Below are 12959 nucleotides of genomic sequence, written 5' to 3'. Positions count from 1 at the left end.
CCTAATTTCTGAGTACCAATAGTTAGACCTCTAACCTGAATCCCCTGAGCCACATATCTGCCATGGCTCTACCCCACCATGCCCCCACCCCCTCCCCTAGTGGAATCCCAGCTCAAGAGCTGTCCCAACATCTTGAGAACCCTTATCTCTGTAGAATTTAACAGAATTTGCCTGCCAGGTTAGTCGAGGAGGCTGAGGCCAATGACCTTATAAAATTAGCAGTCAAGGGGCAGCTAGGTGACTCAGTGGATTGAGAACTAGGCCTAGAGATGAGAATTCCTGGATTCCAATCTGGCCTGGGACACTTCCTAGCTATGTAACCTAGAGCAAGTCACTTCTCCTGCCTTGCCTATCCCTTACTGCTCTTCTGCCAATGAACCAATACACAGTATTGACTCTAAGAAGGAAAATAAGGGTTTAAATAAAGTCAGCAGTCAAGTTCCCCGGGGTTACAGTGGGAAACAGTACTATATTCAGAAAATGGAACTGTGGTTTTAGGAATGACAAGGACTCCCTGCTTATCTGTCCTTGGCCTATGAAAGCCTACCTGTTCTATAGGACTGTGAGGAACAGAAAGACTCCAGGCCTGGGATGTTACCTTGGGCCTTCTTTAGGAGTCAGAGCAGCACAAGCATTTGGGGGTTTCCCAGAGGCAGAGGTGTGAGGCCAAAGGCTCCACACTATTTCTTAGAAAGCTTCATTACATTATGGGTTCTCTGAGGCTGGTCCTGCTCTTTGACCTAAGGAGCTTATGGCAGACTGCATCATCTTCCCTAAGAAGTAAGATAGGGTGTGGACTGACTATGCACAAGGATTGTCCAAAGTGGGAAAAGTATCTTTTAAGGTTCTGCTGATTAGATCATCGATTTGTTTCCTTCGAGTTTTATGAATTTGTCCTATCCTAGGTTTACCTTACTTCTCTCCTCATCTTAGTGGACAGAGAAATGGGAATTAAAGCACTGGACATAAGTACCTAGCCCTGTAAGAACGGCTGCTTGCCTAGAGAGCATAGCACTGGTTCTACGGTCAGGAAGATCTGAATTCAATTCAGGCCTCAGACATTTCACTAACTGAGTAACCTGGGCAAATCACTCTTTCCGCTTCAATTTCCTCATCTGTAAAAAGGGTATAATCAAGTACCTACCTTTCAAGGTGTTTTTTTTTTAATCAAATGAGATAATTTTTTAAAAGTGCTTATAGTGCCATATAAATGTTTACTATTATTATGATGCTTCTTTTTATTTATTTTTATTTAATTAATTTATACTATTTTTTCCATGGTTACATGATTTATGTTCTTTCCCTATCCCCTCCCTTAGCCAATGCACAATCCAGCTAGGTTTTACATGTATCATTGATCAAAACCTATTTCCATATTATTAATATTTGCAATAGAGTGATGATCATTTAGAGTCTACATCCCCAGTCATATCCCCATCAAACCATGTGATCAAGGAAATGTCTTCCTTCTGTGTTTCTGCTCCCACAGTTCTTTCTCTGGATATGTATAATGTTCTTTCTCATAAGACCCTCAGAATTGTCCTGGATTATTGCATTGCTGCTAGTAGAGAAGTCCATTACATTCGATTGTGCCACAGTGTGTCAATCTCTGGGAATAATGTTCTCCTGGTTCTGCTCCTTTCACTCTGCATCAATTCCTGGAGGTTGTTCCAGTTCACATGGAATTCCTCCAGTTCATTATTCCTTTGAGCAAAATAGTATTCCATCACCAACAAATACCACAATTTGTTCAGCCATTCCCCAATCGAAGGGCATCCCCTCATTTTCCAAGCTTTTGCTACGACAAAAAGTGCAGCTCTGAGTATTTTTGTACACATATTTTCCCCTATCTCTTTGGGGTACAAACCCAGCAGTGCTATGGCTGGGTCAAAGGGCAGACAGTCTTTTAGCGCCCAGTGGGCATAATTCAAAATTTCCAGAATGGTTGGATCAATTCACAACTCCACCAGCAATGCATTAATGTCCTGATTTTGCCACATTCTCTCCAGCATTCATTACTTTCTTTTGCTGTCATGCTAGCCAATCTGCTAGGTGTGAGGTGGTACCTCAGAGTTGTTTTGATTTGCATTTCTCTAATTTTGAGAGATTTAAAACACTTTTTTTCATGTGCTTATTAATAGTTTTGATTTCTTTATCTAAAAACTGCCTATTTGTGTCCCTTGCCCATTTATCAACTGGGGGATGGCTATTAAGCTTCTTTTTAAAAGGCTCTAGGTAAGTCTTTAGAAATCCCCTTAACAGTGGCAATACTTCTGTTCAAGGGAGGGAATGTGATTATGTCATCTCTATTCTCTCTTTAGACCAGAATGGAAACTACCTTTGGTCCTGCATTTTCAGCTGTTACCACCATTACTAAAGGTGAGCTTCTGCCAGGATCCACATGTTACTTCAAAACTGCCACACAGACTTTGGTCCTTTGTGGGAGAACTTGGGTGAGAGCAATTAGGGAGGAGGAATTCCAGCTGGGAATTCATCTGGAGAAAGTTGCTAAAGCAAAGAGAAAGGAGGTTTTAGGATCCTAAGAACTCCCTGTAGACCTGGAAAAGACCTGGGAGGCCATCTAATCTAACCTCCTTAGTTTTGGGTGGGGAAACTGAATCCTAGGAAAATCTAGTTACTTGCCCAATGTGACCTGGAAAAAAGAAATAAGATTATGGGTTCCTCTCCCTTGTCCACATTATGGCTTTGTCCCTAGAATCCTGGTGGACAACATCCTAAAGTGAAACAAACCTTTACTTAATCTGAATAATAAAATAATAGTATTACATTTTCAAACTGTAGGCAGAGCTAACTAGGATGAGAAGAAGGCAGATCTGTCAAAGTTGTAAGAAAACTTAGGAGCCCTGGGCTTTTTGCATGAGTAGTGAGTGAGTTCTATCACTCACTGTTTCACTTGGGTTTTTTTTTTGTTTGTTGGTTGTTTTTTTTTTTTAATCCTTACCTTCCATCTTGGAATCAGTACCATGTATTGGTTCCAAGGCAGCACTTAGTTTTAAAAATTGCTTTTCTGTCATTCGTCCTTCAGATCAGCTCAGTTTCATGATGGTAATGGCCACCTGCTCACACAAAATGCTTCTTGTACATGGGTCATCCTTTGGTGGGTTTTTTTTTAAACCCTTACCTTTCTTCTTAGAATCAATACTGTGTGTTGGTTCCAAGGCAGAAAAGCAGAAGGGCTAGGCAATGGGGGGGGTAAGTGACTTGCCCAGGGTCACACAGGAAGTATCTGAGGTCATATTTGAACCCAGATCCTCTTGACTCCAGGCCTGGCTGTCCATCCATTGAGCCACCTAGCTGCCCCCTTCAGTAGTTTTTTAAAGTTTTGTATCTACAGCATTTGAGAAAAACTCCCAACTCTCCTTAAAGTAATGATTGAAGGTGGGACAGCTAGGTAGTACAATGGGCAGAGCACCAGGCCTGGAGTAGGCTCAAATTTGTCCTCAGATATTCCTAGTTCTGTCACCCCAAACAAGTCACTTACCCCCAATTGCCCAGCCCTTGTGCTTCTGTCTCAAAGTTGTTACTAGGACAGAAATTAAGGGTTTGAATTTAAAAAGAAAAAATGATAGGGAGTCATAGAGTTGGCTCCTGTAGTGAACCTGTTTCTGTTCCCCATCCCACCTACATATACTCATTACTGAACTGTCAATGTAACTACAGCAAAGACTGCTGGGCAGAGTTAAAGGTTGGCAGTCCTCATTCTGCTAACCATCACTCCTATATACTTTCTTCTCTCTCTCTCTCTCTCTCTCTCTCTCTCTCTCTCTCTCTCTCTCTCTCTCTCTCCTCCCTCCCTTTCTTTCTCTCTCCTGTCCTTTCCTTCTCTGCAAATTTAAGTAATGCCTAATATTTACCATCTCAGATTCCCCAGGGAAATATGCTTAACCTACAGTCATGCTATCATCTAGCTCCCTAGACTGACTCTTCCCTTTTCTTCCTCAGCTGTAACCTCCTTAAGACCCAGGGAATCTTGACACTGGCTTGAGAGGCCCATGGGGATTCCTAGAGACAAATATTTTTCCTTTGGCTCACCTGCAGAGTAAGCATCCATGCTCTAAGAGAACTCCCAAAACCCTCAGCCAAAAACAACCCAAATTTATTTACTTGGCACTGTGCAGAAAATGGAGGACACAAATCCATACTTTCCACTCTAAGGGACTACCTCTGGGACAAGTCAGACAAATGCACAACTGCCCTCCAACCTCCAGTAATGGAGAGCACCACAGCAGGATGTCAGGCAGCCTGGCTCCCAGGCCCAGTTCCAACTTGTAACACGCTATGGTCCTTTATAGTTCCACTGTTTTCTGGTCTATGCCACAGTGTTCTTGAGTCCTTTACAGTTGCACAGAATCTCAGGGTTCTGAGGTCTCAAGGCCATCTACCCCATACCTGGCCATGAATCTCCAAAACATGTGACCATCTTGCCTTTACTTAGGGCCTCTTGGTAAGGGGTTATCCACTGCCTCCTGAAGCAATCTGCTCCATTTTTGGATATTTTGGATATTAACATCATTGTTAGCTAGTTTTTTCTTCTATCCAGCCTAAAGTTGTCCGATTGTAATTTCTACCTGTTGCTAATTTCCAAAATGTATTCAAGTTGACCCTTCTCTCATATAGCAACCCTCAAACACTGACTATTATGATTTCTACCTCCCTCCACCCTACTCTTCACCCTTCTACCCTCGGCCCCAGTCTTCTCTTCTGCAGAGTAAACATCTCTTTTTTTCCTTCAATTAAAATTTCCATGGCATAATCCTGAAGCCCTTCACCATCCTAGTTGCTTTTCCCTGAATATTCTCCAGCTTATCAATGTCCTTCCTAAAATACAGCCACCTAAAGCTAAACAGAGTACTCCAGCTGTAGGTTGACCAGGACTCTTAACCCACAGTTCTGGGTACTCTTACCTTTCTGGAGTTTTTTCCCCTAAAACCTTTATCTTCCTTCTATCAATTCTAAGACAGAAGAGTAGTAAGGGCGTGGCAATTTAGGTTAAGTAACTTTCCCAGGGACACAAGCTATGAAGTATCTGAGGCCAGATTTGAACTCAGTTACTCCCAACCCCAGGCCTGCTGCTCTGTCCACTGTGCTATCTAGCTGCTCCATCTTTCTTAAAACTACAAGGAACCCTGTCACTGCTTTGTCTGGTGTTGGGTGAGCTCAGGTTTTTTACAAAGTTATCACCTGGGAAGCTATAATTTAGTCTCACCTATACTAATGAACTAGGCTGGGATAGGTTCCCTTGTATTTGCAATCAGATTTGGGGTGCAGTCAGAGGCTCAGTCTAGATACCCTTGCCTTCAGATGTGATTCTTCCTATCTCACTCTTCCTGTTCCCTAACTGCACTACAGAGAGAGTAATGATAATGAACTGCCTATAGTTTATATAAGGTAATGGAGATTCAGCTGCTTCTCATGCCTAAAAGAATTCCTGGCCCAGTGTCCCCATTTTTCCCAAGGTGAAGAAAGACTTCTCCTCTGCCTCCCCCAGCTGCCTTCTAGAAATGGTTTGAATTTCTCTGTCTGTTGGTTTTCCCTACCAAATCTTGGTTTTCCTTGCTCTTCCTGAGGGTACTTCCTTAAGTTGACATGGATGCTTCTGATTTTGCTGAAGTTGTGGTAAAAATGGTCTGCCCTCATTTCATCTCCAAAAGTACATACAGGGCCCTGGGCCTTAGCCTACTCCAAGACACTAAAAAAAGAACCCACATTGTGTTTCTTCTCTCTCTTCCTCAGTCTCAATTCTCCTCTCCCCCAGTGATCAATCACCTTTTTGAAATTTAGAAGTTAGATATAAAGTAATTGGGGCCTTTTCCAGCTGTAAAAACCATTTTTTGTTTCAGTAGCTGATGGGACCAGCACATACAAACAGCATCGTAGAACTCCCTCCTCCTCCAGTACACTCACCTACTCCCAGAGGGACGAAGAGGACAGCATGGTACGTCTACTGTAGTAAGCATCTTTCCAGGAAACTAGTTATTATAGTAGGATAGTAAGCCCAGGAGACATGGCCAGAGGGTATAGTGGACCTGGCAGTACCTATTCCAATTGCCCAAGGGATGTGGTTTTCTCCTACAAGAACTCAGTTTCAAGAAAGGTAGGAAGTGAAGATTTTGTATAAGTGAGGCAACTTAGTGCAATGTGTACATCTGAGCTTAGGAGATCATTAAGATGGTCTCATGTGGCTCTCTTCTTGCCATTGAAAGCTATGTCCTGAATCAGTTGGAAGTATATAGAACCTGGGCTCTGGAACCCATTGGACACATGGACACATAGCAAATGCCTAGGGATTTGAAGGAAGAACTTCTGATGACTTTGAAAGTTCTCCGCCTTGAAGAAGGTGGTGATTGTCAGAGAAGCAAGACACTGGTTCACCTTCTCTTATGTGATTGAGTTCAAGGAGAGGATTGCTAAATATAGAGGCAAGAGCACCAACACTAAAGGCAGGGGACCTGGTTCAAATCCTGCCTCTGGCTCTTAGTACCTATGTGACCTTGGGTAAATCATTCAAGCTCCTGATGCCTCAGTTTCCTCATCAGTAAAATAGGGATGAGCCTGGACAGTTTCTGAGATCCTTTGCAGCTCTACCTCTGTGACCTACCATGTATTCTCAGGGCCTCTGAATGGAATAGATGAAACAATTGATATCAGGCACAATATGTCAGAGAAGCCTTTGTAAAGCCCTTATGGCTACTTTTAACTTCCAACAGTTCAATCAATCTTAGGTTGTTTTTTTATTTTGTTTTTAATTTTTCATCCCTGTTTCTGTTTTTCATTCTTTTCATTTGAATGCAAAGTTATCAGATGGAGGGCTTTCCTTACCTCTAAGTGCTCTGAATCTTCAGGCAGTTGGAGGGCCCTAAGGTTAAGTCTAAGCAGATTTGGGGCTCTCAGCTTTTTTTAAGCCCAGTCTTGCTAGGACAAATGCCTCAAACTGCCAAATGATTGCAAATTTAAAGATATAAAAGAGGAAGAGAGAGAGAAATGTTGATGCAGCCTAACAAAAGTAGAAAGTCCAGCACATGCCATGGTCCATCCCCAGCCCCACCCCCCACCCATCATTTAAACTCTTTTAGGGATGGGATGGTTTTCATCTCCAATACCTAGTTGGTACCTTGCACAGAACAGATACTTTTAAAATGTTTGTCAAATTGTTTTTTTTTTTTAAAGAGAAAGAAGGAAAAACACATGAACAAGATAAGGGACAAACCCAAAAGCCTGATGATAGGCATCCCCAGAACCTAGGGTGATGTGCCAGAGGGAATCTATCTTTATTGGACCTTTCAGGTCTATAAGAAAAACCCGTCCTTGGGGTGAGACTCAGCTGGAGGTCTCCAAAAGGCAGTTTCCCTTTTAGACCCAGGCACTTTCCTTCCAAATCCTAAATTTCTCTAGGAATATTCATAGCTGTTGCTAGTTTTGTTTTGTTTTGTTTCTGTCTTTATTTTTGCCTTTGTCTCACTTTGATCCCCAGCACTTAGCAGAGTGCCTGGCCCATAAAAGGCACTTAATAATGCTAGTTGACTGACCTTTGTACTGTTTCCTTTTCTCCTCAAACATTTCTGTTTTATAGCTTGCATCTTTTCATTGCCACGAAAGCCATGTCATTAGATTAAAGGCCAAGGGCCAGTAGGTTGGCATTTTTTCCCCCCTTTCCTGGGCATGAAATAGGAGCTTTCATTCCACTGCTTCATCCATATGGCCATTCTTGATTGCAGATGTCTGCTTTGCTCTGATCCCAGCCTTCTTCACTCAGGAAGCCCTGAGTACCCAATTTATACCCTAATAAACTTTAGGAAGCATCTGTTGCGGGCTAAGCTAGGCACCTAGAACATAGAGACAAAAATGAAACTGTCCCTGCCCTTAAGGGGCTTCCATTCTATAAGGCAAGACAACTCTTTTTTTTTTTTCCTAAACCCTTACCTTCCAACTTGGAATCAAGATAGGTTCCAAGACAGAAGAGCAATAAGGACTAGGCAATGGGAGGGTTAAATGACTTGTCCAGGGTCACACAGCTAGGAAGTGGCAGAGGCCAGATTTGAACCTCCTGTATCTAGGTCTGGCTCTCAATTACTGAGCTACCCAGCTGTCCCCAAGACAACTCTATTAATAAGTATATATAGAGGAGCAACTAGGTAGCACAGTGGATAGAGCAGCAGGCCTAGAGTTGGGAGGACCTGGTTCAAATCTAGTGTCAGATATTTCCTGTCAGTGTCATCCTAGACCCAAAGGCATTTAACCCCAGTTGCCTAGCCCTTGACAATATTCTGTTTTAATATTGATACTAGGACAGAAAGTAAGGATTTTAAAAAATAATAGATACAGAATGTTTCGCCAAGTAGGAGCCTAATTTTCCCTGGCCACACTCTCCCCGACCCTGAGTCAGCACTCAGCACTGGGCAGATGAGGCCCAGTTTCCCATGGCTGAGGCCCATAAGCAGTGGTAACAGAGTTGTGGACTGGTTGGCTAGGCCCCCATCTCCCCCTTTGGAAGTTGTACTTGGCCCCTTGCTGTGGTTTGGATCAGTTCTCTGTGTCTCTCCTGGTTTTCCATTGCCCATTAGGATATTTTGACTCATTTCCTTAAACTTTCCACTCTCCGTTCCTTGTGTGGCATTTCCATGCAAAGATAATAAAGGAAAAGCTATTTGCAGCATTTCTTAGTGGTGGGAGTATATTGGCGGGATCTGGCAGTCTCTTGAGCATACAGGGTACAGAAGGAATGTGGCTGCCCTCCATGTGAGTAGCAGGCTGGGAGCACCCTTAAAACTGGCTCTACTCTGGTCACGTCCTGTTGGATAATGGAGGGCTCATAATTCAGCTCAGATCCAGTTCCTCTCCTGCCCTCTCACTGGTAATTTTGATTTTTTTTTTTTAATGATTAGAGTACATGATAGCAGGGAGCTCAGGAAGACAAAGCACAGTGAGCACTGATGCTGGCCCAGGGAGAGGATTAGATCTGACTAGATGGAGAGTCAGAGGTAATTGTGAGTTCAGTTTTTCTCCTTCCTGAGATCTGAGGTCCTGTGGGGAGTCTGGCCCTCTTCCAGTGAGAGAAGGGGATGTGGCTGGGGACAAGTTTTTATTCTAAGACCTAAGGCCTATGATGACCAGGCCCCCAAACACTCTTGGTGCTTAACAAATGTCTTAACAGTCATTTCTGGGCTCAGGTAGGAATGCTTATGGAATTTCTTTTTAACCCTTACCTTCCATCTTTGTATTCATTCTATGATAAAAGGGTGGTAAGAGCTAGGCAATGGGAATTAAGTGACTTGCCCATGGTCATACAGCTAGAAAGTGTCTTCAGGCCAGATTTGAACCTGGGACCTTCTATTAAACTTCACTCCCAATTCACTGAGCCATCTAGCTGCCTCAAGCTGATAGAATTTGAATTTGGGGGTGTGAACCTTTCTGTCAGTTAAAGTAACCACATATCTGTGTTTATCATGAGAATGTGAATAGCAATTTCCATCTCCTCCATGAATAAATGAGAAAAAATGGGCTTGTACTACAGCTAAAGGGATTTCAGTTAAAGACAGGGATGTTTTGGTTTTTAATTTAGTTGTTGGGTTTGTTGTTTTTTATTTTTTTAATACACTGAGCCTGAGAAATTTGAACATGTGAACACAGGAGGTTCTGGCATCTTGGTTTCAGGAGACCCTGATGAGCCATGCAGGCTCCTGAGATGGGTTAGCTCTAGTCAAATCTGAAGAGGGGGTGACCACTAGAGGTCCCTTCAGCTGTGGAAGGAATTCTGTCTTTCATGGGATCCTTAGAAACTCCTTGACCCAAACAAACCAAAGTAGGCTCAAGAGCTTTTCAGAAAGAGCCAGGTGGTTTTTGGGACCTGAGTGGGTCCCCTCCCTTTCCCCACTGGAAGCCTGTGGGGCTCTTCTCAGGCTACAGGGGAAGTATCATTTTGCTTTCCAGAAAGAACAACTTTGTGTTTGTAGATTTAGTCCCTTGCTGCTTTAGCTGTTCTGCTCCTTCCCCAAATGCCTGCCCACTAGGTCAAATTGTCTGATTTTCATGGCCTGGCCTGGCCTGACCTTCTGAAGGTTGTAGAGAACTCAGGTTCAGGTTTGTAGTTAAAACTTCCCAGCAAGTTGAGGACCATTTTAACACCTCCCTCCTGATCCTAATTGACAGCTGGATGGTAGTGAACAGTGAGAGCCTGAATGCCTCATGCTGTGCCTATCCCAGCACCCCGCCTCCACAGCCCCAAAGACTGGTGCGAGCAGGATTCTGGATTGGCCTTTGGGCTGCCCCACTAAATACAGGAAGCAGGAAACAGCCTAAGAGTGTCCTCATTGAATTGAATAGAAGGAAGTCACTCCATTGACACAAAGAAAGTTGGCAGATGTTAGATAGGGAGTAAAACAACAATTTCTTGGGCTGCGGCTCCTGGGCCAGTCAGCCCCTGGAAGCTGCAGGAAAGGCCCCTGGTGCTTTCTCTTTCAGCAGGGAATGATCCTGTTTCAAGGGAGTCTGCTTGTTCAGGTTCCTACAAGTAGGCCCCTAGTGGGATGGGCGGATCGGAGCCTGGTGCATTGACATGAGTGTATAACTGGTGCTCACACTTTTGAAACTTCATCCAACTTCACATTCACATCCCCAACTTTATGGGGATTACCAGAGGCTGGAATGCAGCAGGACTTGGGAGCCAAAGCTGAGCTAAGCCTTAGCTCACTGTGGCCTGACTTGAGGGAGCCTCACCACAGCTCCAGAGCCCCAGGGGACACAGAGATCTCTGCCGAGTCACCCGGTGAGCCAGAGGACCAAGACTGCCAGGAAGTGGGCTTACAGGTCACTGGTGGCATTTCCTGAGGTAGGGCCTGAGGCTAATTCTTGTCTTGATGTCTCTTTTCCATTTGCAGCCCCCAATCAACACCCCCCGACGCTCTGATTCAGCCATATCTGTTCGCTCCTTGCATTCTGAATCCAGCATGTCCTTACGGTCCACATTCTCCCTGCATGAGGAGGAGGAAGAACCAGTATGTATCTGGGTTGACTGGGGGGTTGGGAGAAGCATGTGCAGCAGTGCAAGAGGCCCAAGGGGCCAGTGTTCTTCTAGTTGATGATAGAATTTAGAGCTGGAGAGGGCCTTGGAAGTCATTTTGCGCAGGTAGCACAGTGTTTAGAATGCCAGGCCTGGAGTTGGGAGAGCCTAGATTCAAATCTGGCATCAGGTACTTCCTTAGAACTGATACTAAGACAGAAGGTAAGGGTTTAGAAAAGAAGTCATTTAACTCAACCCCCACATTTTATAGCTGAGCAGAGTAAAGTCACTTGCTCAAGGTGACACAGGTCTAAGTAGTAGAACTAAGATTAGAACCCAGGTTTCCTGACTCCACATTTCATACCCTGTCTGCCATAGCACACTGGGCCATTCAAAGATGGCCTGTGACCAATGCATGGAGCAGAGACCTCAGCTACAAGGTATTTGCTCCAAAAGGCACAGAGAGAGAATTAATCCTGGGCTACCCCAACCTTCCCTATGCTGTCATGCTAGCAAGAGCATACACTACCCCTTCCCTGATCAGCTTAGTGAAACGTTTCACCAACCTTTGAAGAAATATCCCAAACAACCTTAGGAATGGATGAATATAAAACAAGGAAATCATTAGCATCGTTCTCACTGTATTCCCATCTCAGTGGCAGATGGGACTGCAGAGACCTGAAAGCACCGGAGTGATCTTCGTGATTTTCCTGGCCCATGGCATTTTTCTATCTTTGTTTCATGGTGCCCTGGTTGGACTCGGGTGGTCAGTGCTTTGTGGTCCCTTTGTTCATGTTACTGAATCTGAGGCCCTTGGAACTCAAAGTGGTTTCAGACTTGTGCCCTCCATCATTGTAGATAGCAGAGAACCTGCTCAAGGCAGAAGCCTTTTCTTTTTTTAACCCTTATCTTCTGTCTTAGAATTGATACTAAGTATCAGTTCCAAGGCAGAAGAGTGGTAAGGGCTGGGGCTGAGGAGTTAGGGTTAAGTGATTTGCCCAGGGTCACACAACTAGGAAATATCTGAGGCCAGATTTGAACTCAGCATCTCCTATCCACTGAGCCACCTAGTTGCCCCAGCAGGAGCCCTTTCTACTGCTTGGGGCCTGCTCCCTCCAGGGAGGCCATCTGCAGTAAGAGCTAAAGACAATGAAAGAGTTAGACGTCAGAGGTCTCCTCGTCCGACTTCTCATTTTATCGATGTAGAAGCTGAGGCCCAGAGAGGTTAAATCACTTGCCTTACGTCATTCAGATAATAAGTGGCAGAGGCAGGATTCATACCCTCTAACAGGTCCTTTAACTCTTGTTCTAACACTCTTTCTGCTACATTATGCTAAGGGGAAGAGAGGGACCTAAGAGCTGCAGAAAACTATTCATAGAATTTGTATATAAGGTAGATGGGAAGCCAACACCGCTTCCATTGCCCCCCAATTAGTAGCTTAGAGGCTACAATAGAAAGCTTAGTAGCCTTCACCCATCTATGCCTCTGGAGCCACATTTGCAAGACCAAGAAATTCTTTTTATAGAGTCTAGTCCAATGTTTTCTCTTGTGAAAATCAAGAGGCCTTGAAGAACCACCTGTAGTCAAAGAATTATGGACTTAATATCACTTTTCTAATGATCTTAGGGTTGTTCTCTCCTTTGCTCAGCATTGAAAGGAATCGGGGCCTGAGCTATTTCTCTAGTAGCCTTAATTGGACAGATTTAATTTAATTCAACAAATATTTTAAACTATTTTTATTTTTATCTTCACCTTTTGTATTCACATCACTTTAATTTCCAGATATGTCATTCTGTTCTTCTCTCCCTGATAAGCCATCCCTTGTTAAAAAAAGGAAAAAGGGAAACTATTAAAAATATTTAAAAAGCAATTCAGAGGGCAGCTAAGTAGCTCAGTGGATTGAGAACCAGGCTTGGAGACCAAAGGTCCTGGGTTCAAATT

At 43.8% G+C, this 12959-nt stretch overlaps 1 protein-coding gene across 8 annotated transcripts in view; it reads left to right on the top strand.

The window, feature by feature from the left end:
- Positions 1 to 12959, top strand: part of TRAF7 (TNF receptor associated factor 7) — a 59294-nt gene that overhangs the window by 27913 nt on the left and 18422 nt on the right. For 5 of the 8 annotated variants that reach the window (XM_007499391.3, XM_007499387.3, XM_056805592.1 and 2 more), the window contains 3 exons: positions 2322 to 2379; positions 5862 to 5956; positions 10896 to 11012. In XM_007499391.3, the coding sequence (XP_007499453.1) occupies positions 2328 to 2379; positions 5862 to 5956; positions 10896 to 11012 (264 nt within the window). In that variant the 5' untranslated portion in view covers positions 2322 to 2327. Of the gene's footprint in view, positions 1 to 2321; positions 2380 to 5861; positions 5957 to 10454; positions 10784 to 10895; positions 11013 to 12959 lie in introns of those variants that run through there. The other 3 variants (XM_016424179.2, XM_056805593.1, XM_007499394.3) reach the window with 2 other exon arrangements.

The sequence above is a fragment of the Monodelphis domestica genome, chromosome 7 (genome assembly GCF_027887165.1).
Source record: "Monodelphis domestica isolate mMonDom1 chromosome 7, mMonDom1.pri, whole genome shotgun sequence".
NCBI lineage: Eukaryota > Metazoa > Chordata > Mammalia > Didelphimorphia > Didelphidae > Monodelphis > Monodelphis domestica.
This window is presented reverse-complemented; position numbering and strand designations above follow the sequence as displayed.